The following is a 27,438-nucleotide window of genomic DNA, read 5'->3' as shown; positions in this document are numbered from 1 at the left end:
AGAGGGCGGCTCCTGCCGGGGCCTGTTTTAGGAGGGGTTACCTCAGCTCACTTTTGCAGGGCTATGTTGGAGGAGAGGGGCTTACGGTGAGGTCCTGGGGGGGTCTCTCACGAAAGGACGGTGAGAGCATCTCACAGGGTCTGGGGGAGCACTCGGATGCAGTTAGATGCGGAGCATTGCCAAAGGAGGCGCCAGGCAGCTGCAGCTAAGCAGGTGAGCCGGTGAGTGGGTTTGCGGGGGGGGGTTCTTTCTATTTTTCCCTTCTGATTTCATCTTGCCAGTCCCTCCCCCCGTGCCCTCAGAAAAAAATGGGGATTACGAGAACAAAAGGAGTTTAAATGGAGGGAAGAAACTCCTCCTTCATTATTGTCTGTGTTTGAACGAGGGGATCCCACTTCCATTTAAAATGGAAGGGGAAAGCACAGATGTTACCATTTTATGGGTTTGAATTGAGGGTAACCCCTCCATTTTCATCAACCTAAGTTCTAAATTGAGGGGGAAGCCCTGCTGCCCCTGCTTTTTGAGGGTTTTAATGAAGGTAACAATCGCCCTTTCCCCATCATTTGAGAGTTGAGGAAAACTCCTCTCTTTCTGGTATCTTAGACCATTAAATAGAAAGGGAGAACACATTTATTTATTTACCATTGTATTGGTTTGAATTGAGGTGAACACCCCCCGTTGCCTCAGTTTCAGGGGTTAAATTGAAAGAAACTCCGTCTTTTCCAGCATTTGAAAGGTTTGAATCGGAGCGTGCCACCGCATTTGAGGTCGCTTCCGGCCATGCCCCGGCACCGAATGTCTCGCGCGGGAGCACTCCCGGCCCCTGGGGAATTTCTGAGGAGGAGTGGGAATTTGGGGGCTGGGCCGCCGACAGGGACCGACGGAGCCACGCCGGTCCGAGCCGCGCGGAGCCGAGGTGAGCGCCGCCGGGCCGGCAGGCGGGAGATGCGGCACGGAGCCGCGCCGCCCCGGGTCGTCCCGCCCGCTCCGTGCCGTCCGTGCGCGGGGCTCGGGCGCCGCCGGGTCCCCTTCGGTCAGGCGCCGGTGCCGTTCGGCAGGCGCCGGGGGCGGGCGGGGGTCTCCCGGCGCGGGACCGCCCCCGCCTGCCGGAGGAGGCGCTTTCGTGCCACGAGCCGCGCGCCGCCGGGTCCCCCTCGGCCCGGCGCCAGTGCCGCTCAGCAGGCGCCGGGGGCGGGAGGAGTCTCCCGGCGCGGGGCCGCCCCCGCCTGCCGGAGGAGCCGCTTCCGTGCCGCGAGCCGCGCTCCTCCCGGTTCCGGGAGCGCGGGGCCGTCCTCGGGCGGCGAGTGCCGCCGGTTCCGTGGGTCGCGTGGCTTTTCCGGTCCCCTCGCACCGTGGAACAGCGCCAGCCCGGAGCGAGTCCCAGCAAGGGGCGCTGTAGCACGCTTGCGGCTTGTCCGCTTCATAGTTTGCTTGCAAAAAGCCACCGAAAGGAACAATAGAAAAAAACCCAACCCCGATCTCCCAGGCTTTTTATCCAGGAGCTTAATTGGTATTGCTCTTTAACTGAGCCACGGCTTTAAATAATGAATGATTTAGCAGCCTCTGAGATAATCCTTGTCCCCTCTGTGATTGACGGAGGCAGACAAGGAGGTTTAATCAAATTAGAGAATTTATTAATTACAGTAAGCAAGGCATAAGCAAAATCAGCGCTGGGCGACAGGGGAGTCCCCGCTCCACCGACTGCCGCAGGGGTTTGCAAATTTCAGTCCTTCTTTTATGCAGGATCATTTCCTGGTAACTTATCTTCAAGGGAGTACTCTACGCATGTGTGAGCTTGTTGCTAGGGGGTCGTTTTCTGCCTTCTGGTGGTCGATGGCTGAAGGCAAGTAGTCTTCTTCAAGTGCCCTCTGGGTGACCCTTTCCATATTTGGTCAGTTAGTATCCCCTGCTTTTCTTCCTGGAGCTTAAACAATAGTACACTTACAGCACTTACAACCTTTACATATGGATTTGTTAAGACATTTCCTGTTATGTACGTTGTGGCCTGTGTCAGCTGTTTTCAATGAACAAAATACCCTTATTTATTACAATCCCCCCTTTTTCTCTTGTTCATTTTTGTTCATTGAATCTTTTTAGCTCTTGTTTAGCTAATTCTAACATTTCTTCTTCATGATTTTCTGGTATCTGCTGGTATTTAGCCCTAAGGAGCATTAAATGTGCTACTTCTAAGCGCCCTTTTACTATGGAGATCAGCTTATTGAATATACACGGCCCAAATGTGAGTCCTAGGACTAACAGAATTAGAGGCCCTGCAATGGTAGATAACAAAGTGGTTAACCAGGGTGAATGATTAAACCAGGATTCATACCAGCTCTGTTGTGCCTCTCTTTCTCTTTTCCGTTGTTCTAGCCGTTTTCTTAGTTCAGTCATGGTGTCTATCACTACCCCAGTGTGATCTGCATAAACACAGCATTCCTCTTTGAGTGCTACACACAGTCCTCCCTGCTGAAGGAATAATAAGTCTAATCCCCTCCTATTTTGTAGGAATACTTCTGATAGAGATCTTACTGATTTTACTAGGCCATCAATTGCTTGTTCTATTCGGCTTAGATCTTCATCTACTGAGACCCTTAGTGCTCTTAATTCTTTTTGCTGGGTGACTAAGGATGCTACTCCAGTTCCTGCCCCAACTCCTCCTATAGTGAGAAGGGTTGCTATGGTTAATGCAATAAAAGGTTCTCTTTTTACTAGGTGATGATCTGCTGTGGTGTGTTGTTGGTACATGTATTCACTAGGATGATACGTGATTCGGGGTATGATGGACACTTGAATACAATAATCGTGGGTGTAATTAAATAGTTGAATTCGATGTAGTTTAAGTTCTAGCGGGGGCCTTTGAGTTATCATGCTCTTTTTCCATAATTCTTCTCTATATTTCATTAAGGTAATAATGTAATGATTCATGTTTTGGTCTCTTAAATTTGGGTGATCTTGAGGTTCCCCCATATTATAAGGCATTCCATACAGCATCTCAAAAGGGGAGATTCCCATGTCAGATCTTGGTTGAGTCCGTATGTTTAACAAAGCTAATGGTAGACATTTCACCCACGACAACTTGGTTTCAAGCATAAGCTTTGTCAATTGCTTCTTTATTTCCCCATTCATTCTTTCTACTCGTCCTGAACTTTGGGGATGCCAGGGGGTATGATATTCCCACTTTATTCCCATAATTCCCATTACTTCTTTGATGATTTTAGATACAAAGTGGGGTCCTCGGTCGGAGTCAATAGTCTCAATTATTCCATATCTAGGGATAATATTTTCTAATAGAACTTTGACCGCTGTCTGTGCTGTTGCCCTTGCTGTGGGAAATGCTTCGACAAAATGCGTTAGATGGTATACTATAACTAATAAGTATTTACTTCTTCCTACTTTGGGCAATTCGGTGAAATCTAGTTGTATGTTAGCAAAGGGCCTGTGTGCTAGTGGTCTCCCTCCCAATGGGTGTTCTCTTAAATAAGCCTTATTCACTTTAAGGCAAGTTATGCAGCCTTTAACAATTTGTTTTGCCAAATTATATATTCCAATACACATATACTTGGTGGCAAACTGGTCTGCTAGTGCTTGTGTTCCCCAATGAGTTTGGCTATGTAACCTTGGTAAAATTTCTACTGCTATTGATTTAGGTAGTACTACTCTTCCATCTGGGAGTTTCCATTCTCCTTCTGAATTTTCTTTTAGCCCCATTCGTGATAGTTTCTCTTTTTCTTGTTCTGTAAAACTATACATTCTAGTTTTATTGAGGAATTTCTCCTTTGGTTGTTCCTTATCCTGAACTTGTTGTATAACCAAAAGTGCTGCCCTTTTTGCTTCTTGGTCTGGCCCATTATTACCTCTACTCCTAAAATCTAATCCTTTCTGGTGTCCTTTAAGATGTACTACAGCAATTCTTCTAGGCTCCCGTAAGGCCTGGAGTAGCTGTCTTATTAGCTCCTGATGGACTAAGTCTTTCCCTTGAGAGTTTATTAACCCTCGTTCTTCCCATATTTTTCCAAATGTATGTACCACTCCATATGCATATTTGGAGTCTGTATATATTGTCCCTGTTTTATTTTTCAGCAATCTCAGAGCTCGTAAGACTGCATACAATTCACAAGCTTGAGCTGACCAGGATCTACTTAGAGGTCCTGACTCTAAGACTTCTGACCCTTCCTCTTTAATGATTGCATAGCCAGATACTCTCTTTCCCTCGATTACCCGAGATGATCCGTCTACAAACAGCCTCTCCCCTTCTTCTAATTCTTCTTCTTCTAAGTCCGGTCGGATTTTGGTTTGTTCTTCTATGGTTAACATGCAATCATGGGCTAATTTTTTCTCATTTAAGAAAGAACTGGGCCGGATTTTGTAGTGTAGTGACCTCTAGTGTTAGCTTTGGGGAATCTAATAAGATCCCTTCATACTTTAAAAGTCTCGAATCTGTTATCCATTTTTCAGCTTTTTGTTGCAATATTCCCCTAATATTATGTGGAGATAGTACCTTGAGTTCCCCATTAAAAGTTATTTTACGTGCTTCTTCTACCAAGAGAGCACAGGCTACCACTGCCTGTAGGCATGTAGGCCATCCCTTGCTTACTGGGTCTAATAGCTTTGACAAGTATCCTACCGGTTTCTTTCTCCCAGCCCAATATTGAGTTAATACTCCATATGCTGTCCCATTTTCAATGTTTACAAATAGATAAAATGGTCTTTTAAAATCAGGTAAACTTAGTACTGGAGCGTTAATTAAATCCTGTTGCAGTTGTTCTAAGCTCTGCTCATCCTCTCTGCTCCATTTCAATAACCCGTCATGACTGAGCTTGTTATACAGAAATTTAACCTTGGTACTATAATTATCAATCCATTGTCTACAGTAGCCTACTAATCCTAGCAATTGCCTTACTTGTCTCTTGCTCCTTGGTGGCGGGAGTGAGAGGATTCCTTTCACTCTTTCAGGGTCTATTTTTTTCTCTCCTTTACTCAAATAATGGCCTAAATATTTTACTTCTTCTTCTACAAACTGTAATTTTGCCTTTGATACTTTTAGTCCCTTCAAGCTTAAAAAGTTTAACAGTTTAATGCTCTCCTCCTGAACTTCTTCTTCTTTTTTTCCTGCAATCAGGAGGTCATCCACATACTGAATCAAAGTAATGTTTTCTCTTGTTTGATATTCTTGGAGGATTTGTTCTAATGCTTGTCCAAATAAATTTGGTGATTCTGTGAACCCTTGTGGCAGCACGGTCCATCGCAACTGTTGTCGCCTATGAGTATCTGGGTCCTCCCATTCAAAGGCAAAATAATCTCTACTATTTTCGTCTAAGGGGCAGGCCCAAAATGCATCTTTTAGATCAATTACACTACACCAGTGATTTTCTGGCCCTAGTCTACTTAATAGGGTGTATGGGTTAGCAACCACCGGGAACCGGGTCACTGTCCTCTTATTAATTTCTCTTAAATCATGCACCGATCGATAGGATCCATCTGGTTTCTTTACTGGTAAAATGGGTGTATTAAAAGGGGACATACAGGCTTCTAGGAGTCCCTTGCTTATTAGTCTGTGTATTTCAGGCTTTAGTCCTCGTTTCCCTTCTGGGGATATGGGATACTGCTTGATCCTTATTGGAATTTCTGGATCTTTTATGGTTACGGAGAAGGGCGGAATGTTCAGTTGGCCCACACTGTCAGGCGTGTACCATACCTCAGGGTTAATTTCCTTTTCATCCTCTACTCTAAGGGGGCATAGTTTGATTCTCAATTCTTTATTAATTACCTCTAGGTTTATTCCCAATTCTACTATGAGATCTCTACCCATGAGGTTATACTCTGCTTCTGGTGCCAACAAAAGGCTTCCTATTCCTATTTTTGATTCGGTTTCTATCAGGACATCTTTAATAACAGGGACCTCAAAAGGTTCACCCTTGGCGCCCACTACAAGGGCGGTGTCTCGGGAGACTTTACATCCAGATGGTAAAACTTGGATAGTTGATCTTTCTGCTCCCGTATCTACCAGGAATTCAAATTCCTGGCACTGGGGACCGACTTTTATTTTTATCAAGGGCTATGGATGTTTCTTGGTCCCCAGTAAGTAGAGCCCCTGACCCCTCTAATCTTCTTTAAACATCTTTTCATCTCTTATCCTCTTTCTACAATCCCTTCTGATGTGTCCCTTCTCCCCACAATAAAAACATACGACTGCTTCCCTCCTTTCCACTCTCTGATTTCCCTCTGTGTTCCTAGGGGCCTTTCTGGGTATTTGCCCCATTCGGCGGGGAGAGTCTTGTTTTCTGCTTTCCCTTACTGCTGCCACCATCATTCTGACTTGTCTCTTGTGATTCTCTTCATCCCTCCTGACATATACTTTCTGCGCTTCCCTCAACAATTCATCTAATCCTCTCTCCTGCCAATTTTCTAGTTTTTCTAGCTTCCTCCTGATGTCATCCCATGATTTGGCTACAAATTGAGTTTTCAGAAGTGCCTGACCCAACTGTGTGTCTGGGTCCAGGCCTGAATACAGCTGTAGATTCTTTCTTACCCTTTCTAGCCAATCTGTTGGAGTTTCCTCCTTTCTCTGCCTCTCATTAAAGGCCTTATTTATGTTTTGTCCTCTTGGTACTGCCTCTCGGACCCCTTGTATAACTATTGTCCTTAAGTCCTGCATATGAGTTCTGTGTGCTGGATCCTGATGATCCCAATTAGGGTTTTGTAAAGGCCATTTGATATCTGCCTGTGGGCCTTGGGCATGTTGGGCATCCCAAATTTGCATTCCCGCTCGCCTAATCATGTTCTTTTCTTCTGCAGTAAAAAGAATATTTAGAATTGACTGCAACTCATCCCAGGTCTATATATTAGGGCCTAAAAGTTGATCTAGCTTCTCTGCAACTCCCAGGGGGTCTTCTAATAGGTTCCCCATTTCCTTCTTAAAGTCCCGTACATCTCCAGAGCTAAGGGGAACTGAAATAAAGCCAATTCCTGGTTGGGGTCCCCCCATAGGCACTTCTCTTAATGGACAGAGGTTATGACGTCTAGCTCTGCCCCTTGTCATTGGTCCCTCCCGTTCGGGTTCAGGATTCCCTTCCTCTTCCTCTAGGGGCTGCTCAGGGAGTGGGAGTGGGGGTGCTTGCGGGGCCTGCGGAGGTATATAGGGGGGTGGAATCAACGGGACTTCCTCTTTCTTTTTATCTTTTCTTCTTACCCCCGAGTTTTCAGATTTTTCCTTTAAAGTAAACAGGAGTACCCCGGGGGTCTCTATCCATATTTTTGCATATTCACTCTCTTCTCGACTAAAAGGAGTTTTGGAATTTACCCATAAATTCAAATCCTGTCTCACCCAGTCCTCGTAGGACCCAAATATAGGCCAAAATACATTTTGTGATATCTGCTTTCCTCCCCAGACCTCTATACAATAATAAATCATCTTGGCCTTATCTTTATTCTGTGTACTCGAATAATGCCTCCAATTATTCAATAAAAGCCCTAACGGACTATCCTCAGGTACTGGGGGAAACCTCATGGAACTAGAGGGCTTGCTTTTCCCCTGTCCCATCCTCTGGAGTGCCTTCAGGCGTTCTGTGTGTGGAATCACTCGCTTCCCCTGGTTCGTGGCCCACGCCCTCGCGGGCAATGGGAACCGCACTACTGAGGGTCCACACTCGCTTGGGGAGTCCGGCTGCCGGCCCCCCTCTCACACACCGCACTCGCCACACTCCAGGATACCCGACCCCGACCGAACGGATCCCTTTTCCGCAAATACTCACGCTTCCAGCGTCTTCGTCCGGACCTCTGTGCACAAAGTTTATGGGGCCGACCGGTTCCCTTTGTTTAATGCCTTGAGTTTAGGTTCGTCGGTGGGAGCGAGGTAAAGACTGAGGATACCGAGGCCACCAGAGGTGGGGCGCCTCCCCTATCTCTGTCTCACCGTACCATTCCCATCCGAGTCACGGCACCAAATTGTGATTGACTGAGGCAGACAAGGAGGTTTAATCAAATTAGAGAAGTTATTAATTACAGCAAGCAAGGCATAAGCAAAATCAGCGCTGGGCGACAGGGGAGTCCCCGCTCCACCGACTGCCGCAGGGGTTTGCAAATTTCAGTCCTTCTTTTACGCAGGATCATTTCCTGGTAACTTATCTTCAAGGGAGTACTCTACGCATGTGTGAGCTTGTTGCTAGGGGGTCGTTTTCTGCCTTCTGGTGGTCGATAGCTGAAGGCAAGTAGTCTTCTTCAAGTGCCCTCTGGGTGACCCTTTCCATATTTGGTCAGTTAGTATCCCCTGCTTTTCTTCCTGGAGCTTAAACAATAGTACACTTACAGCACTTACAACCTTTACATATGGATTTGTTAAGACATTTCCTGTTATGTACGTTGTGGCCTGTGTCAGCTGTTTTCAATGAACAAAATACCCTTATTTATTACACCTCTATCTTGACAAGATTAAGGTGAATTTGGCTTCTTAGGTTGTGTAATTAGCATCTGCTGTCTGAACTAACATTTGCTGTCTCCAGCTAGTTAACTTGTGCTTACATGAGTTAGTTATTGACTGCCCCTTCTTCAATCCCCCCCTTTTCTTTGGGTATTTGTAATTCTTTACAAATCTTGCATGTCTTTAAAGTAAGAACCCTTCTCTATCTTAGTTCTAAGTTTATGCTTGTGCCATGGAGCATAAGCATCTCGATTCCAGGTACATAATATCATACAACAGTAACTACTAATACAAACACTAAGTAACAATGCAATAACACAAATAGCTATTACAAACAATTGTTTAAGCCGGCTAAGTTGGGTAACCATGCTGTAAGTTTGTCTCATACCTCCTCAAACCTTCAAGAACTGTAATCTAAGGTGATCTGATGCAATGTTCGCTTTGGATAAATAATTTTAACAGTTTTCTGGGTATTATGAGACCCTTTATCCTAGCCCACCCATCTGTGCTCATTTGTCCCTTGTCTTCTTGTATCCAATTTAAATCATCAGTGTCATATGGTGGTTTGTTTTTATTTTTTTACTTATAAGGATGCTAGAAGGAATTAGAGCTAGGGCTTGGATCTGAAGCCCACTGGCCACTGCCTTTGCTGTTTTGTCTGCCATAGCATTTCCCAGTTCAGGGATAGTGTTACCCTGGGACTGTCCCTTACAATGCATTATAGCCACTTTTGAAGGTTTTACCACTGATTCCAGTAACTGTACAATTTCAGTAGCTTGCTTGATTTCTTCTGTGAGGTTAATAAACCCCTTCCTTTCCAGATAGCCCCGTGAGCGTGTACCACCCCAAAAGTATACCTCGAATAAGTCCAAATGTTGATAGGTTTTCCTTCGGCCAATGCCAAGGCTCGAGTTAGGGCTATTATTTCAGCCTTTTGAGCTGATGTCCCCACAGGTAATGGTTTTGCCTCAATGACAGCATCTGTGGCTATAACTGCATACCCAGCGAGCCGCTTACCATTCTTGACATAACCGCTCCTATCGGTGAACCAGTTTGCCGCATTTTCTAGCGGAGAGTCCTTTAGGTCCGGGCGGCCGGAGTAAACCGCGTCCACGGTTTCGATGCGGTCATGCCGTACAGGCTCCTCAGCAGCTTTGCCCCAGGTAAGCTGCTGGGTTTAAAATGTTAGTTACTTGGATACTCACATCCTCCGATTCTGCTAGGACAGCCTGGTATTTGAGAAAGCGAGATGGGGTTAACCAGTGATTTCCTTTCTGTGTGAGCACTGCTGACACCGTGTGAGAGACAAAAACAGTTATCTACTGTCCCAGTGTGAACTCGTGAGCTTCTACGTTCAGGATCACGGCTGCCACTGCACGCAGTGCAGGCTCTCCGTGGCTGACCACGTCCAGCTGCTTGGAGAAATAAGCCACCGGCCTTTTGTAGGGTCCCAGCTTCTGTGCGAAAAGTCCCAGCGCCAGTCCTTGTCTCTCATGTCAAAACAACAGAAAAGGTTTAGTGACATCTGGTATGCCCAGTAGAGTTACAAATACATTATTAGTCTCTGGTGTCCAGCATAGGTGAGTTCCCCTAGTCTCTTTTAGGAGTTGGTATAAAGGTTTCACAATGAGTCTATAGTTGCAGATCCGTAATCTACACCATCCTGTCATTCCCAGAAAAGTTCTCAGTTCTTTGGTTCTTCAGTTGGCCAGGGCATTTGACAAATTGCCTCCTTCCTGTTGTCTCTCAAGGCTCTCTCCCCTCCTGCCAGTTCATACCCCAGATATGTAACATTGTGGAGGACTAGCTGAGCCTTTTCAGGAGAGACTCTATGTCCACTTAGTCTCAGAAAATTTAAAAGACTTACAGTCCAGTTCTTGCAGTCTTCACAGGTCCTTGTTGCTATTAATAGATCATCGATGTACTGCAAGAGCGTACCTTCCCTTTCCCAAGCGGCGGCGTCCAGGCTTCCAGTTCCTCGGCTAATTGATCTCCAAATATCACGGGTCTATTTTTGAATCCTTGTGGCAATACAGTCCACGTAAGCTGGCTTTTTCTCCCTGTTCTGGGGTTTTCCCATTCAAAGGCAAAAATTTCCTGACTGCTTTCACCTAATGGCAGACAAAAGAAAACATCCTTTAAATCTAAAACTGAAAACCACACTCAGTCACTTGGTAATTTTGTGAGTAAAGTGTCCTCAGGTCCTGAACTAATCAATAACTTCCATTTGGCTTTTGTACTGGTAGAATTGGGGTATTGCAGGAAGATCTACACTCTCTCAACAACTTCTGATCAATAAATTTACTAATTATTGGTTCCATTCCTACTCATGCTTCATGCCTTAGTGGATATTGTTTAACTGACACTGGTTGTACCCCTTCCAGTAGTTCAATAATCACTGGGGGAGCCCGTTTTGATCTCCCTGGAATTTCAACATCTCTTACTAATGGGATCATCTGATTTGTTATTTTACTATCTATGGGTATTTCTCTTCTTTCAGTCTTGTTTGTTTTGTAGTTTTTTTTTTGGTTTTGTTTTGTTTTTTTTCCTAGGCCTGAGTTGGGCAAAGAATGGGTTTTCCCTTTATCTAATCTTAGTGGTTTAACTTACACTTCAAAGTCCTAGTCAGGTATCTTCAGGAGGCTTCTTTGGTTGTAACTTCTTTATACAGTTTCTGTTATAATAATATTCTTACTCTGCTATATAATTCTATACATTATGAAGGATTAGTTTTTATGATACAAAACTAACACACAGAACATTTTCATACAAAATATTCTCATGCAAACATATCTTTACATCAGGGCTATGCTCTGTTTTCCAGGAGACAGATTATAGCACTCTTGTCATTTAATCTTGACACAAACTACAAACTGTGGCTTTATTTTTGGTGGGATTAAAAATGAAATGAATTGTCTTTCAAACTTAGGGGTTTTTTTTTCTTTTTACCTCATGTAGCCTTTTTTTTTTGGTGAATAAATTGCCTTCATCCCATTCTGCACCTACAACTGACATTGCAGAATATGCTATAAATAGGAGGGGTGAGGAAAAGTTAAAACATCCTCTTAAGACATATGGCATGAGATTGAACAGCACTTTAGTTTGAGAGCTGGTAGAAGGCTTTTCTGTATCCCTCCTGGTTTAGGAAGGGGGATTCAATCATTTCTCATGTAGCATTTGCTTGTGTTTTGTCAAGACTCTTTAATTCACTAATTAGAAAATCCAAAAAATTTAGCCAGATTATAATAATTTTGAAGCCTTCTGAGGCAGAACTGGGAGGGTTAGTCCATATTTGTAGGATTTCAAATATGTATAAATTCTTATACCAACTCTCAGGATAATATTGGTTGAAACAAATTATACATCCATAAGACCTGAGCCACACCATTTTTCAGTAAAAAGACAAAACAAGTTAGACAAAAATTAAACTCAAGAATATGTAGAATGCTTTAACTACTATTTGATCTGTCACTTGCAATGAAAACACAAACAAATTACAAACATTAACCAACTGACAATGCAAGCAATTATGGTGACACTTTCAATTTCATTGGTTTTCACACAGCTCCATCTCAGGTATTGGTAGATTCCTATAAAAGAAAAGTGAAAATTTGGCCCACTAGACCGATTATTAAAAAAGAAGTAAAACTTTATAGGGCTAACACAAAGTGACAGCGAAGCAACGGTTATCACATTTAGGTGTGATTTTGCTGCTTGACATTTCCTTGCTCTCAAACTGCTTGCTTTATCTTTGATGTCGGGACATTTGACATTCCTAGAAAAGAGAAAAGAAACAAACTTCCCAAAAAAAAAAAAGTCTGAGTGAAACAAGAGTTTAATTGCATTAACTTATTCAAGTGGAGTTTTAGTTTTTATTCTATGAAGTGCTTGTCGCACCACTTTTGTTGTCTCCCACAGGTTTTCGGTGGGGGTTTCTTCCAATTGATTCTTCAGCGGAGGGAGCGAGACTGCTTTTAAGAGTTTTGCAAGAGTCGCAGTCTGTGAATCAGGCATTTGAGTCGCCTTTTTTTCTTTTTAAATAACCAATCACATTTTTAGTAATCAATCATCTTTTAGTAACCAATTGTTCCTTATCTCAATATTTTTTTTTTTTTACCAAGTCCACCCCAGGAGTAGAGAGGTGACTAACAAATTAACCAAGGAAGGACAGCAAAACATTCTCCCCATAGGTTTCTTTACAGCCCCCGCAGATGAGGCTGCATGACAAATACCTGGGCCTGCACAGGGACAACACCATCCCCACAAGGCAGCAGCTGCAGAATTGGCCGCAGGATTAGAATCTGCCAATTCTAGTTCTCCACAATAAACCACAGACCGGTGGCAGGGGAGGGTTCCCCACAAGATAGGAGCTCCGGATTCACCTCAGAACCGAAACCTGCCAATTTTGGCTTTTCACAACAAAACACAAAAGGCACAGGGGCACGGGTCCCCTCCAAACAGGAGCCTTTCAGCTCTGCACAAGCACCACATAACAGGAGCCTCGCAGCTCCGCACAAAACACCAAGCAGAAAAGGGAACTAAACACCCAAACCTATTAACCACAATGTCCACAATTCTTAAAACCTCTGCCATCACCTTTGCCATTGCTTTTGCCTTTTCCTCATCTCTTCTTCCATACGCTTGCTGTACTTTTCTAACCAGCTCCTCTCCAATTTCTCACTATTCTCTGCCACTCTCCCCTTTAACATTATCTGCACTTTCCTTTTCTGGCAAGTTCTTTATTCCTGCTCTTTCTAGTCTGATACCAAGCTCTCTCCTCTGGCAGCTTGGACACCACCCACTCCATCTAGTAGAAATACAATACCACTTTCTCTCACAATTAATACATGCTCACAAAGACAAGCTTTAGAACCGTTTTCTCACACTTAACACGGGATTTCAAAAGGGAAATCAGATGGAGCTATATCAGAAAGGCGTTGGGGGTCTGCATGTTTTCAATTCAATAGCTAAAATCTTTCTCCTCTAAAATCCACCCCCTTTGGACAGTAAGGTTGAATTCCAAACCGACAGTTTATGTGATTTATGCTCATTCGCTCTTTGCCAAACGCTTCGCTTTCCTCCGGTCGAGCCCGTCGCCGGGGTACGGAACCGCAGATAGAGCCTCTCACTCGCTTTGTACTTTGACAGCACGTCTCATCCACTCTCACTCACACAGCAGCAGAATAGCAACAGACAAAACAAAAATAGCAGTACAATAGCACACGCCAGTGGGGTCCAGCCCCTTAAAGGTACCTTTCCCAGTGGGGTCCAACCCCTTTGAAAGTCGGGGTCCAACCCCTTAAAAGTACTTTTTTTTCTTGCCCAGGACTAATTTTGGGAGACCCAGTCTTCTTCGGGACTTTCAACCCACCCTCAGGGACTCGAACCCTGGACCTGCAGGTATTTCTGTGTTTAAAAGGAATAGCAAATACCTTAATTTGGTGCAGATGGTCCTTGTCCGCCCCCGCCGCGAGCCAAAGGACAGCCGAGCTCCCCCTGAAAATTCAGGGTCGCGACCGGGAGGTCCGCTTACCCCTGGATCCGGCAGCCGGGCAGAGAGGGTCCCATCTCGGGGCACCAGATGAATCGCGCCGCAGCCGGGCCAGGAGATTGGCTTGAAATCGGGGGTCACGAATTGGTCTGGATTTGATGATTCTGCATGAGATGTCATGGAAATGAAACTCTTGGATATTTCTGAGACGTACCTGGGGACACTCCAGGCGGTTTCATGTCTCAGCCATACCCAGTGACACAGGCTTCTGAGCTGCACTGAAATAACTGAATTGTAAATAAATAAATTTACTTACCCAATTCCCTTTGGTCCCAGTGGAGACCTTCACAACAAGAGACAATTACTTGTAATTAGTTTCTTGGCTGTGCAGCTATAAAAACTCCCTGAGACTCCCTGAAACTTTGTCCTTGGAATTTAAGTCAGTCCTTCTGACTGGTGTATCCAAACTAAAACTGTTCCCAAACCCTGTTTTTGCAGACCCAGGAAACTCGGGAGATTCTGCACTTTCACTACACCACCTGGCCCGACTTTGGGGTCCCAGAGTCGCCGGCCTCGTTCCTGAATTTCCCGTTCAAGGTGCGGGAGTCGGGCTCGCCGAGCCCCGGGCACGGCCCGGTCGTGGTGCACTGCAGCGCTGGCATCGGGAGGTCGGGCACCTTCTGCCTGGTGGACACCTGTCTGCTGCTGGTAAGGGCCACCTGCAGGGCCACCTCTCCTGCACAGGCACCTTCAGGGGAGCTTTGGTGCAGCCTTAAAGGAGCTGGAGCAGGGGCTGGAGGGGTTCCCTGTGATTTCCTGTTGTTTTACTCTGCTGTTTTGGGAGTGTATTCCAAGGCAGGTCTCATTCCTAAGTGGCCATTTTGAGTTAGGGGAAGAAAAGTCTCCAGTTTTCAGAGTGATTCGCAAAGACAGGCTTTGCTTTCAGGGAAAGCAGCATTTTTGAGGCCCAGTGTTTTCCCCTGTGTGTTTTTGGAGACCCAGTAAAGAGCCGTTGATACCAATTGTATGTGAGTTCATTCGTTCTGTAATGTGGAGGGTGGTGTGAAGGCCTTACCACAAAGTGAGTCATTGTAGTGAACCTCATCAGAGCAGAAAACACGTTTCACGTTTTTATCTGCAGATGGACAAACGGAAAGACCCTTCTTCCGTGGACGTTAAGCAGGTTCTCCTGGAAATGAGGAAGTACAGGATGGGGCTCATCCAGACTGCAGATCAGCTCCAGTTCTCCTACTTAGCTGTTATTGAAGGGGCAAAATTCATCATGGGAGATGCTTCAGTGCAAGTAAGTGCTCCTGGCAGCTCCCAGGGGACTGCAGCAAGTGGGTGGAAGGAACAGGATGGAAAGAAGCTTCAAATGTGGTGCTTGCTTCAGCTTCAGTACATGTTTATGTTATGGGGCTTTTAGGTACAGTGCTTTACAATCTGTCACAACCTAAAGTGCTGCGTTTTATTTATTTCCACAAGTACCTGTGATGTAGCAGGTGCCTCCTGTGCTTTCCAGCACAGTGACTGGGGTGGAGCTGCTGCATCAGCCTCCCCTGACATTTCAGACAGTACAAGTTTTCTAATATGCCTGAAGTTTAAGTGTCATGATTAAATTAATCAGGGTTTTTTATGGTAAGCAGAACTCTAGCAAAATAGATTTTATTTTGTGCTGCTTAGGTTTTTTAGAAGCAGATGGGAATTTCTTGCTTTTATGGCCAATATGTTTTGTGTAGTGGATGTAGCTTGGGCTTGGAGTTCTTGTGTTTTTCTTGCCTTTTTTTCAATTCTGCCAAGCCTCCAGATCTGTGTAATTCCCTTGCCAAACTATCCTCCTCCCCAACAGTGCAGCGCTTGTTCCCTTACACCTTTAGTTCATTGTGGAAAGCATTTATTTCAGTGAACAAATGTTGTTGTGGCAGGTGCAGCGAAAAGCAGAAGAATTCTCGGTAAGTTCATCTCGGAGACCTCAAGTGCCGGCCAAAACCTCGCCACATTCTGCCGTGACGCCACCGAGGGAGGAAAGAGCGTGAGGTGCAAAGCCCCGAGCAGAGCGGTAGGAAATGGAAGGACCGAAGAGTCGGGCTAGGTACGGATTTAAACCGGGCCAGGTATAGGAACTGCAGAGCAGGAAGAGTCATTTAGCTGGAATTAATTTGTTTCAGGAAGCGTCTCATCATATAGTCTGTAATTTAACAGTTCCCATGCCAGGAACTGTTAATCATAGCGGAAGACAGCAAACGAAGCCTAGAGACTCGACCGGGATGCCCCAGGTCCCTGCCAGGCGCAGATTACAAAAAACCAAACCCCGAGGTTACAAAAACAGTAAAAGCTCATCATACAATACACAGGGAAAAAAAAAAAAGCCTACAAATACACCAAAAAAACAGCCTACAGAAAAATTTTGTTCTTTGTTTTGTTTGTTATTTGTCTGGTATTTTGGAACAAAATACCAGAATAACCTAGTTCAAAATCATAGAAACCCAAATTTCAAAATACCAGAAAAACAGTTTCAAACAACCACAATACCCAGTTCCAAAATATTAAAATAGCCTAGTTTCAAAATACCAGAACACCACGTTCAGAGGTAGCAAAGTAACCCAGTTTCAAATTGCCAGAACACGTTCAGAAATACCAAAGTAACCCAGTTACAAATTACCAAGTTCCAAAATACCAAAGTTACCCGGTTTCCAAATATCAGAATACCAGGTTCCAAAATACCAAACTAATTCCATTTCAAAACAACAGAATATCAAGTTCCAAAATATCAAAATGACCCCGTTTCCAAATATCAAATTGTAAAATACCGATTTTCAGATGTCTTGTACAGGCAGGATTCCCAAACCCACAAAAATGCAGTATTGTCAAAATGGGATCTGTGCTACCAAAATGGGTATTTTCTCCTCTGAAAAGCTTTCCCATAATGACCATCAATAGATGCATTTTTTTAAATTATACAGCCAGATGTACAATAAGACTTTTACTTCAAAAGCCAACACTCGTAGTAGTTTTCTGCTTAGATCGTGTCCGCAAGCATCGGCATTTGGGCCGGAGAGCTGCGGGTGGGATCGAGGGATAGAGTAAACCCTCTCCCTGCAGATACACGAGGAAAGACCGAGTAGCAGGGAAAGGGAGTATTTATAAACAATATCAATATTTCACCGAAATTCAGGGCGGACCGGCGACGGGGGCGCTCGGGTTCGGTCCGGGCCTGCCGGGACGGGCCATAAACGACCCGGCCAAACCCTCGACCCCCTCGAGGAACACGTCAAACACTTCAAAGGAAACGGAAGTCAGTAACAATTATGGAAGAACCATTACCGGTAATCGCTTGCGATCGGCAGGGAATTTCCTCGGTAAGTACAAGCCTAGGACATAGGGAATTTTGGAGGCGGGATCCCAATTTTGGCCACGTGCACCCGGACGAGAAGGCCGGTCCTTTTCCACGGAAAGGAAAGCCCCACACCCCGGCGTTTCGGGGGCGGACGACGGCCCACGTAGGGGAGGGAGCGACCGGCAGGACCTTTCTCCGCCTCATCCCCCCGCTCCGAGGTGCGGCAGCACCGAGCGCGACCGGCGTGGATGAGGAGGGGGCGGCTCTGCCAGAGGTCGCTTTCAGAGGGTTCCCGAGGCACACCTACACGGGGAGCTGCCGGTCGAGAGGGGCCAACGGAGGCGTCCCGAGAGACGCTTCGGGAACAACGGTCGCAGCGCTCCGCAGGAGCCGGGGAGCGGCCGGATGCACCCGGGTAAGGAGCATCGCTTCAAGAAAACACCCAGGGAAAAGCTCTCGTGCCAAGGGGCAGCACCTGAGCGGGCAGGGCAGTATGTGAGGTCCCTTTCATCTCCCCCTTTTCCATCATTGTAAGGTTTAAATTGAGGGGGAAGCCCAGTTCTCCCTCCTTTCTAAGGGTTTGAATTGAGGAAAAATCCCCCTTTTTCCAGCACCAGAGAGTTTTAAAGTGAGGAAAACCCCTCTTTTCCCAATAGGTTAGGGGATTAAATTGAAGGGGAGAAGCCATTAATTTGCCATTGTATCGGTTCAAGTGGAGGCAACTCCCGCCCGTTCCCTCATTTTAAAGACTTCAGTCAAAGAAAGCTCTCCCTTTTTGAGCATTTTAAGGATTTAAATTGCATCTCAGGGTGCTCCTACCCAAGCCCCGGTACCGAACGTCATACGGGAGCGAGCCCCGCACGGACGTAACCCTAATAGCAGCTAGGAGGGTATTAAGAAGTCTTATTTTTATTTATAATGTATATAGCCTTAATTAGAGGTCCCAAGGAGAGTTACATCGTTAATAAAATTACTATTCTTCTCTACCCTACTAAGCCACAGGTGGAGTACTACTCAGTAATTACTAGGGAATAATTATGCAACTTAACAACAAATTACCTAGCTGAGTTCCCAAAACACAAAGTTTGATTTCTTACCGGCCGGCCACCCTTTTGCTCAATATAAAAGCAAAAAAAGAAAGCATCGTCGTTTCCCTGAAGAGTTTCCTACCAAGCCCTTTACTCACCTCAAATTTAAGTCAGAGGAGCCAAACAGTGGTAACTCCTAGGAGGGCTTTTATACCTTGCAGGATTTGGCTCCTCCCTTTTCCCTGGGCATCATGGGAACGAGGGGCGGACCCGGCCAGGGGTATATTAAGCCCAGGCTTTTGCAAGGGGAGTCATTCCCTCTCTGGGAGTGAGTGGGGTAAGAGCTCTCCTCTCATTTCAGTGATGGGGATCTTTCTGCTTATCTCAGCTTGCTTTCAGCAGGCTCTTTTAGCCTCTAAAGCAACAGAGGCTTTGAAGACATCGGGAAGAAGATACCATTGAATACAGGTAATATTTAAGTTCACTCATTTGGGTTACATGTTTAGGGTTGGTAAGGTGGTTTTATAATTTCTGGTTTTGTGCTAAGGTTTTTTTTTTTTGGAGCAGTGCAACTTCCTGCTATTCCAGGTTGTGTTGAGTGGGATACTTCAAATTTTTTCAGTGAATTCATTGTGTCCAAAAAGGGATCTACCTCGTGCCGTAGATGGCGTCCGAGATTGAGGCTTCCGATAGGGAAGTTGAGCATTGCGACCGGGAGAGGGAGGACGAGCAGGGTAGCGGGTTAGGAGTTACAGCAGGGGGCTTTTGAAGGCGGCACGGTGTATTTGGGAGCCGCTTAAGGCCTTTCCATAAGCATAGCAGCCGCATTTACAAGTTTTATGGCATGCAAACACATCCCATGCATTTATGGAAACGCCTTGTAACTCTGTCCCTTGCTACCCTGGGTGCCTATCACAATAGCAGCCGCAGCCTTAGACTAGGGATAAAGCTAGGGCCTTGAGAATCTAGGGGCACTTAGGAGCGAAGCGAGCTGCCGACTTGTTGCGATTTGCCACTAAACTCATAGTTTGATCTTGGTTTTCTTTATTGTATCTGACTAAGAGACAACAGCCCAGCGACAGCAGGACCTTCCCGGGTAGCGAGAGCCAGCCTTCTTTTTGCACCCGAGGCACGTTCGCATCCCCGGACATCCGAGAGATAAGTCGAGGGCTCTGACCTACGGAGGGGATGAAAGCGGGGTGTCGGGTTGGAACTTGCCGGGAGGGATTTTTGAATTAGCTTTGGAGATGGAGATATCCAAGAAGGGGCCCCTTAGCCCACATAAAAGGAAGTCTCGCTTTTGATCGCAATGCCGATGTGCGCAGGGCAGAGCAATCCCGGTGCGTGTCGTGTCACCTGTCTATTGTTACGTTCTGTGTCTTTTGGGCATCTTGTGTCTCGTGTCTTCTGCCTTAGCCCTTTGATGTGCTTGCAGTCGTTCTTTTTGCAGAGAGTTTTCTGTCCTTGTCGTGTCTCCTCATTTGTCATCTCCTGTGTCACGGGTGCTTGCACGGGTTTGGCCCGGAGCTGCTCCGCCCTGCCGCATAGTCTGGCACATAGGTGTAATAGAACAAGGCCTGGGGACTTGAAATTTGTAATGTAGGTTGTAGCTGGGCTCTAGATGATATTCCTAAATTCACACGAGATGGTCGGAGCCGTGAAATTCTCATGCAGCCCTTTGACTTTTGTCATCGCTTTCTTTCAGATGCAGATGGATTAAATCTGTGGCAGAGCGCCCCATACCGGGTGAGGGGATTCCCGCAGGAAGGTCAGTAACTGTTTGTCTGTGCTGGGCAAGTGTAAATGATGGCTATGTTATAGCACCGTTCTTTGTCTTTTTCTTTTAGGAGATAAAGCCAGATCTCAGCAGTCAAGGTCAAGTTAGTGAGGTAAGCGGTGACCGGTGGAAGGAAAAAGTTGTTATCGCTCGGATGCCGAGTGCCGGTACTCTAAACTTTAAGCGGCCATCGTCATTTGCGTGTTTTGAGCAGTCCACTTGTATTATGCCAAATCCCCTCACCGACCGGCCGACAGAGCCGGCTCGCCGCCCTCGTGAGCCCTCCCAAAGTGTTATGGGACTCTGCAATGAAGCCTTTACATTTTCTGATGTTTTGGTTTTCTTTGTTGTAGCTGACTAGGAGATGGCAGGAACTTCCCGGACAGCGAGGTAGCCTTATTTTGCACCCGAGACGGATTCACATCCCGGACGTCCGAGAGATAAGTCGAGGGTTACGACCCACTGAGGGGATGAAAGCAGGGTGCCGGGTCGGGCCTCGCCGGGAGGGATTTTTGAGTCAGCTTTGAAGGCGGGAATGTCCAAGAAGGGGCCCCTTAGCCCACATAAAGGGCAAGTCTCACTTTTGATCACAATGCCGAGGCGGGCAGAGCAGTCCCGGTGCGTGTCGTGTCACTTGTCTGTTGTATGTTCTGTGTCTTTTGGGCATCTTGTGTCTTAGGTCTTTTTCCTTAGCCCTTCGAGGGGCCAGCTTATCGGAAATGCCAGGCATCATCCTTAGCATCCGTGTTCCTCGGCCGGGTGCCGATACCGTCGGAGCTTTGACCGACGAGCTTGGATGCACATTGGAATCGCATCTCCCTTCAGAGGCATTGAGTCAGAGGTCTTTTATGGTCTTGTTCTGAGCTATATTCACAGCTCTGCACCGCAGTGATCCATTACAGAGGATTAGGACTTGTCAGAATGCAAAGAGCGGTAGAGGATTCTGACCGGACGATTCTCGGGCATCCATCTTTGCGGTTCTCGGAATAAGCCCTTCCGTTAGCATCTTCTTCGAGCCTCGTCGGTCTCGCCGAGATCATCTCGCTCCGCATTCTCTCGGTCCTTGCGGTCATTCCTCTTGCCAGAGTTTTCTCTCTTCATCGCATCTCCTCGTTTGTCATTTCCTGTGTCACGGGTGCCTGCATGGGTTTGGCCCGGAGCTGCTCTGCCCCGCCGTGTAGTCTGGTGTATAGGTGCAGTAGGACAAGTCCCAAGGCCTTGAAATCTGTAATATAGGGTGTAGTTTGGCCTCTAGCTGGTATTCCTAGATTGACACAGGATGCCTGGAGCTGTTATCATGCAGGACTCTGACTTTTGTCATCGCTTTCTTTCAGATGCAGACGGATGAAATCTGTGTCAGGGCGCCCAAGACCGGGCGAGGGGGTTCCCGCAAGAAGGTCAGTCGCCGTTTGTGTTTGTGGGGTAACTGTAAATGGTGGCTATGTTACAGCATTGTTCTTTGTCTTTGCTTTCAGGAGGTAAAGCTGGATAGCAGTAGTCAAGGTCGATGGAGCGAGGTAAGCGGTGACCGGTGGACAGAACGAGTTGTTATTGCTCGGTTATCAATTTCCGGTGCAGTTCTAAGCATCCATTGTCATTTGTGTGTTTTAGGGGGTCCGCTTTTTTTATGCCGAACCTTCTCGCCGACCGCCCGACAGACCCGGTTTGCCGCCGTCGTGAGCGCTCTGGAAGTATTACGGGACTCTGCAACGAAGCCTTTACATTTTCTCTTCTGAGGTACCTTCCGGTACATCCACGGCCGTGGAGTTGCGGTGAGTCAGGGAGGGAGGAGGAGGGAGGGTCCACTTAAGTTTCAGCAATGCCACACCACCTTGTCTCCTCTTAACCCAGGCATACCCCGCGATGACGGCGTCGGCCTCGGAGCGCGGCCGAAGCGTGCGGTCGGAGGACCCCGGCCTTCTTAGGGGACGGTGAGTAGCGGAATTGTCGGGGCTTTGGCCGACGTGCCACTAAGTTCCTGTAGTGATGTTTGGTTTTCTTTATTGTGGCTGACTAGGAGACGACAGCCCGGTGATGACAGGAGCTTCCCAGAGGGTGAGCCGGCCTTCTGTTGTGCCTGAGGAGGATTCCCATCTCCAGATGCCTGAGAGATAAGTTGAGGGCTACAATCCACTGAGGGAATGAATGTGCGGTGTTGGGTCAGGGCTCGTCGGGAGGGATTTTTGAGTCAGATATGGAGGTGGGGATGTCCAGGAAGGGGCCCCTTAGGCCACATAAAGGGCAAGTCTCACTTTTGATCACAATGCCGAGGTGTGCAGAGCAGAGCAGTCCCGGTGTGTGTCACTTGTCTATTGTATGTTCTGTGTCTTTTGGGCATCTTCTGTTGCAGGTCTTTTGCCTTAGCCCTTTGAGATGCTTATTGGAAATGTTGGGTGTTATTCTTAGCATCTCTGCTCTCGGTGCTCTTTGGCCCGGTGCCGATACCATCGATCCTTTGACTCAAGAGCTTGGAGGTGCATCAGAATCGCATCTCTCTTTAGAAGCGTCGAGTCAGATGTCTTTTATGGTCTTGTTCTGAGCTGTATTCACAGCTGTATGCCGCAATGATCCATTATAGCGGATTAGGACTTGTCAGAATGCAAAGAGCGGTAGAGGATTCTGACCGTACGATTCTCGGGCATCCGTCTTTGCGGTTCTCGGAATAAGTCCTTCTGCCGGGGTTCTTCGAGCCTCATCGGCTCACCGTCGGTCTCGCTAGGTCATCTCATTCCTCGGTCTCTCGGTCCTTGCGATCGTTCTTCTCTACGAGGGTTTTCTCTCTTCATCGCATCCCCTCCTTTGTCCTTTCCTGTGTCACAGGTGTCTGCGTAAATTTGGCCCGGAGCTGCTCTGCCCTGCCGCACGGTCTGGCATATGGGTGTAATAGGACAAGGCCTGGGGACTTGTAACTTGTGGTGTAGGCTGTAGTTTGGCCTCTAGATGGTATTCCTAGATTGACACAAGATAGCTGGGGCTGTGAAGTTCTCATGCAGCACTTTGACTTTTGTCATCGCTTTCTTTCAGATGCGGAGGGATTAAATCCGTGGCAGAGCGCCCTGGACCGGGTGACGGGGTTCCCACCGGAAGGTCAGTCACCATTTGTGTTTGTGGAGCAAGTGCAAATGGTGGCTGTGTTACAGCATTGTTCTTTGTCTTTATTTTTAGGAGGTCAAGCTGGATCTCAGCCATCAAGGTGAAGTGAGTGAGGTAAGTGGTGACTAGTGGACCGAACTAGTTTTTCTTCCTCACTTATCAATTTCTGGTGCAGCTCTAAGTATCTGTTATTTTTTGCGCATTTTAGGCGGTCCACCGGCAAGATGTCCCGGTCGGGGATGCTGGCAGCCAGGTGGGTGCAAGCTTAAGCTATAGGTGCAGTGTACTTTAATTGGAGGGGGGAGGTTGTGATTTCAGAGTCTTTCAGGATGTTTTTTGCTTTGTTTCTTTGCAGGTGCTGCTGCTGCCTTGGATGTGCCAAGAAATAGAGACAATCAGGTGAGTTGGCCTTTAAGTGGGGCAAGTAATAGGCGAGCGGTATGTGGCAGTGTGCTAAGCATGTACCTTTTCGCTTTGCAGGTATTTTCTGGGCCGCCTCTGGAATCGGATGAAGATTTGAGGTGAGCCAGGGTACTGGTGCGGAGGACCCTTGGGGATTAATATTTTTGAGGGCCACAGTGACGTTTTCTGTTTTGTTGTCTTAGGTGCCGTGAGCAGCTGCGGAGGTGAAGTTTGGAAGCGGCAGGTAAGCGAGCCTGGGCCCTTAGGAGGGAGGGAGGCCTTGCGGAAGGGGTCGCTTTTGGGACGTCTCACTGCGGTCTGAATTTTTTTTCTGAATTTTTGCAGCCACCAAAACAGACCCTGAGGACCGTATCAACATCCATGGCGCCCGTGTGCTCATTTCCATTGAGGATGGATTTTGTCGGCTCGTCTTCCAAAAGCTAAGTGTTGGGACCGGTGGTGGGGACAAGGGAAAACCCTTTGGACTTGCAGGAGGCAATTTGAAGTTAGCTTAGAGGAGAGGGCTGTAGAGGGATAGGCCCCTTAGAAGTAAAGGGAGAGGGTTTCTCCTCAGCATCACCCGACCTTTTGCCGGGCAGGACGGTTCCGACCCGTCTCCGTGTTCTCACGAGCTTCACGTCATCGGCCTTCTCCGAGTCTTGATGTCATCGCAAAACCTTTTGGCCCAGGAGCTCGCCTTTGGGTCCGGAGCGATCGCCCCGGTCCCCCAGCAGTTGTTGCCTTCTTCTCTAGGCCTACTGAGCTTGAGCATCCTCTTAACAGCTTTGGTACCAACTTCTTGTAAGGACTTATGTTTTGCTATCATGTGCTATTGCCATAGAGCTTTCTTTCCTTTGGCATCATCGGCCTCTGGCTCATCTTGCAGTAGGAATCTTGGGTCCATCAGGTGAGACTGCTGGGCAGTTTCAACTTGTGTCTATGTTCTGTAGGTTGTGTCTATGTTATGTAGTGTCCATTGTCCTCTGTGTCACAGGGCTTTGTTGCATATCAGTGACTTTTTTTGCATTGTTCTGGGCCGTATTGGCTGTACTCTACTTGCCTACTTTCCCAGATGGGGCTTATTCTGGCATCTTTACCTTTTCACTTCTTGAGACTGGAGGAAGTACACAAGATGTTCTCATCTATCTTCCTTCTCAGTTTTAGTACTGGCTTCTTTTCACATGTCATTCCCTTGGACCTCTAGAGGGAGGGTATCGGACCCTCCCTCCATGACTGCAGTATTTCAGTAGGTTCCATCGCCTCTAAGTGTATTGTGCTCAAGAATTAATCTTCTGGAGACTCATCTCAAGCCCTCGTGTCATCTTTTCTTAATTTGGGGTGCCGCCCCTCTGTGCGCCGCTTAGGGTCGGAGCCGCCCTGCCCTGGCATGTAGAGTCACAGTTAGGTAGAACAGTCATAAAACTTAAGGGTTCATTTATTTTCTGTGGGGTTTTGGGTAGAAAATTTATGGGCCTGGTGTGGGGATAACTCCTAGCCACGGGCCACTCTCTGACCGCTTCACATTTTCTTGCAGGTCCCGAGGCGGCTTTGGATCTCCACGGTCACAGATGCTACCGATTTTCCTGGAATCTACGGCTCGATGTCGAGGAGCGGCAGCCAGGGAAGATGTATCAAAGTATTTTCATTGGTGGAGTGTTTTGATGAATGGCTACAGTCAGTGTAAGCTGAATAGCGTGTGACTGTCTGTATCTGTGTGTGAGAGGTTGTGTGTGCTTATGTGGTTGTGTCTGCCTGTGAGTGTGTGTGTGTGGAATGGTTCTAACCTTGTGTGTTTGGATTTTGCCTTTCAGGTTTTTCAACACATTTTTAAATTTAGAATAAAAAAACCCCAGCTGGGGGGGTTTTTTTTTTTTCCCCCCCCGGCTGGGTTTTTTTTTCCTCGGTCCCGGCCGGTCTGCGAGGCGACGTTCATCGCCAAGGTTTGGGTGCGGACCGTGCCGGGCCGGGGTTTTGTCAGGCAGGACGATTTGGAGGCTCTCGGGAACCCCGTTCCCGAGCAGCCAGGGTGGGGAGAGTGGTTGAGATGATGGTGGGGTTGTGTGGAAGCTGAAAGAGGTGTGTGTGTGTGTGTGTGTGTGTGTGTGGTGGAATGGTTCTAACCTTGTGTGTTTGGATTTTGCTTTTCAGGTTTTTCAACACATTTTTAAATTTAGAATAAAAAAACCCCAGCTGGGGGGGTTTTTTTTTTTTTCCCCCCCGGCTGGGTTTTTTTTTCCTCGGTCCCGGCCGGTCTGCGAGGCGATGTTCATCGCCAAGGTTTGGGTGCGGACCGTGCCGGGCCGGGGTTTTGTCAGGCAGGACGATTTGGAGGCTCTCGGGAACCCCGTTCCCGAGCAGCCAGGGTGGGGAGAGTGGTTGAGATGATGGTGGGGTTGTGTGGAAGCTGAAAGAGGTGTGTGTGTGTGGTGGAATGGTTCTAACCTTGTGTGTTTGGATTTTGCTTTTCAGGTTTTTCAACACATTTTTAAATTTAGAATAAAAAAACCCCAGCTGGGGGTTTTTTTTTTTTTTTTCCCCCCCGGCTGGGTTTTTTTTTCCTCGGTCCCGGCCGGTCTGCGAGGCGATGTTCATCGCCAAGGTTTGGGTGCGGACCGTGCCGGGCCGGGGTTTTGTCAGGCAGGACGATTTGGAGGCTCTCGGGAACCCCGTTCCTGAGCAGCCAGGGTGGGGAGAGTGGTTGAGATGATGGTGGGATTGTGTGGAAGCTGAAAGAGGTGTGTGTGTGTGGTGGAATGGTTCTAACCTTGTGTGTTTGGATTTTGCTTTTCAGGTTTTTCAACACATTTTTAAATTTAGAATAAAAAAACCCCAGCTGGGGGGGTTTTTTTTTTTTTCCCCCCCGGCTGGGTTTTTTTTTCCTCGGTCCCGGCCGGTCTGCGAGGCGATGTTCATCGCCAAGGTTTGGGTGCGGACCGTGCCGGGCCGGGGTTTTGTCAGGCAGGACGATTTGGAGGCTCTCGGGAACCCCGTTCCCGAGCAGCCAGGGTGGGGAGAGTGGTTGAGATGATGGTGGGATTGTGTGGAAGCTGAAAGAGGTGTGTGTGTGGTGGAATGGTTCTAACCTTGTGTGTTTGGTTTTTGCCTTTCAGATTTTTCAACACATTTTTAAATTTAGAATAAAAAAACCCCAGCTGGGGGGGTTTTTTTTTTTTTCCCCCCCGGCTGGGTTTTTTTTTCCTCGGTCCCGGCCGGTCTGCGAGGCGATGTTCATCGCCAAGGTTTGGGTGCGGACCGTGCCGGGCCGGGGTTTTGTCAGGCAGGATGATTTGGAGGCTCTCGGGAACCCCGTTCCCGAGCAGCCTGGGGGGGGGAGAGTGGTTGAGATGATGGTGGGGTTGTGTGGAAGCTGAAAGAGGTGTGTGTGTGGTGGAATGGTTCTAACCTTGTGTGTTTGGTTTTTGCCTTTCAGGTTTTTCAACACATTTTTAAATTTAGAATAAAAAAACCCCAGCTGGGGGGGTTTTTTTTTTTTCCCCCCCGGCTGGGTTTTTTTTTCCTCGGTCCCGGCCGGTCTGCGAGGCGACGTTCATCGCCAAGGTTTGGGTGCGGACCGTGCTGGGCCGGGGTTTTGTCAGGCAGGACAATTTGGAGGCTCTCGGGAACCCTGTTCCCAAGCAGCCTGGGGGGGGGAGAGTGGTTGCGATGAGAGCAATGGTGGGGTTGTGTGGAAGCTGAAAGAGGTGTGTGTGGTGGATGACTGGTATGTTCTCCCTGTGGTGCTGTTGTTTTGGGTTTTCTGTAACAATAAAACAAAATGTAGCAAGTTTTCCAGAAATAGAGTAATTGTTATATTGTATTGATATGTATTTGGCTTGTGCTGCTCTGTATTGGTCTGTATTTGTGTCTGCTGCTGTATTTCCATGTATTGCTCTG

The 27,438-nt window shown here is 47.2% G+C and overlaps 1 protein-coding gene across 3 annotated transcripts; it reads left to right on the top strand.

Annotated features, from left to right (window-relative positions):
* On the top strand, positions 1 to 23,909 carry LOC138104145 (tyrosine-protein phosphatase non-receptor type 1-like). Of its 3 annotated transcripts, XR_011148306.1 has the most exons (23): positions 7 to 213; positions 727 to 916; positions 13,743 to 13,816; positions 14,406 to 14,615; positions 15,049 to 15,210; positions 15,833 to 15,999; positions 17,083 to 17,266; positions 18,634 to 18,740; positions 19,335 to 19,401; positions 19,978 to 20,040; positions 20,120 to 20,161; positions 20,403 to 21,446; positions 21,525 to 21,566; positions 21,661 to 21,821; positions 21,901 to 21,980; positions 22,067 to 22,104; positions 23,074 to 23,136; positions 23,215 to 23,256; positions 23,351 to 23,395; positions 23,471 to 23,541; positions 23,623 to 23,663; positions 23,748 to 23,788; positions 23,890 to 23,909. XR_011148306.1 is itself a non-coding variant. In XM_069004473.1 (6 exons), exons 1-6 carry the CDS (start codon positions 157 to 159, stop codon positions 15,941 to 15,943), a joined length of 798 nt encoding a protein of 265 aa, XP_068860574.1. In that variant the 5' UTR covers positions 1 to 156; the 3' UTR covers positions 15,944 to 16,312. The 3 variants fall into 3 exon arrangements, 2 of the variants coding, with proteins under 2 accessions (XP_068860574.1, XP_068859513.1); XM_069004473.1 differs by lacking the exons at positions 17,083 to 17,266; positions 18,634 to 18,740; positions 19,335 to 19,401; ... (12 more) ...; positions 23,748 to 23,788; positions 23,890 to 23,909 and having other exon boundaries at positions 1 to 213; positions 14,412 to 14,615; positions 15,833 to 16,312; XM_069003412.1 differs by lacking the exons at positions 17,083 to 17,266; positions 18,634 to 18,740; positions 19,335 to 19,401; ... (12 more) ...; positions 23,748 to 23,788; positions 23,890 to 23,909 and having other exon boundaries at positions 15,833 to 16,312.
* Positions 23,910 to 27,438: the final 3,529 nt, after the last annotated feature.

This window comes from Aphelocoma coerulescens, chromosome 1, assembly GCF_041296385.1.
Source record: "Aphelocoma coerulescens isolate FSJ_1873_10779 chromosome 1, UR_Acoe_1.0, whole genome shotgun sequence".
Taxonomy (NCBI): domain Eukaryota; kingdom Metazoa; phylum Chordata; class Aves; order Passeriformes; family Corvidae; genus Aphelocoma; species Aphelocoma coerulescens.
This window is presented reverse-complemented; position numbering and strand designations above follow the sequence as displayed.

Coding starts and splice junctions, on each gene's coding strand:
- LOC138104145 (XM_069003412.1), top strand. CDS start 157: ATGCAGTTAGATGCGGAGCATTGCCAAAGGAGGCGCCAGGCAGCTGCA. Junction 214..726: donor AGGCAGCTGCAGCTAAGCAG/GTGAGCCGGTGA, acceptor CGTCTTTTCCAG/CATTTGAAAGGTTTGAATCG. Junction 14,616..15,048: donor TGGACACCTGTCTGCTGCTG/GTAAGGGCCACC, acceptor TTTTATCTGCAG/ATGGACAAACGGAAAGACCC.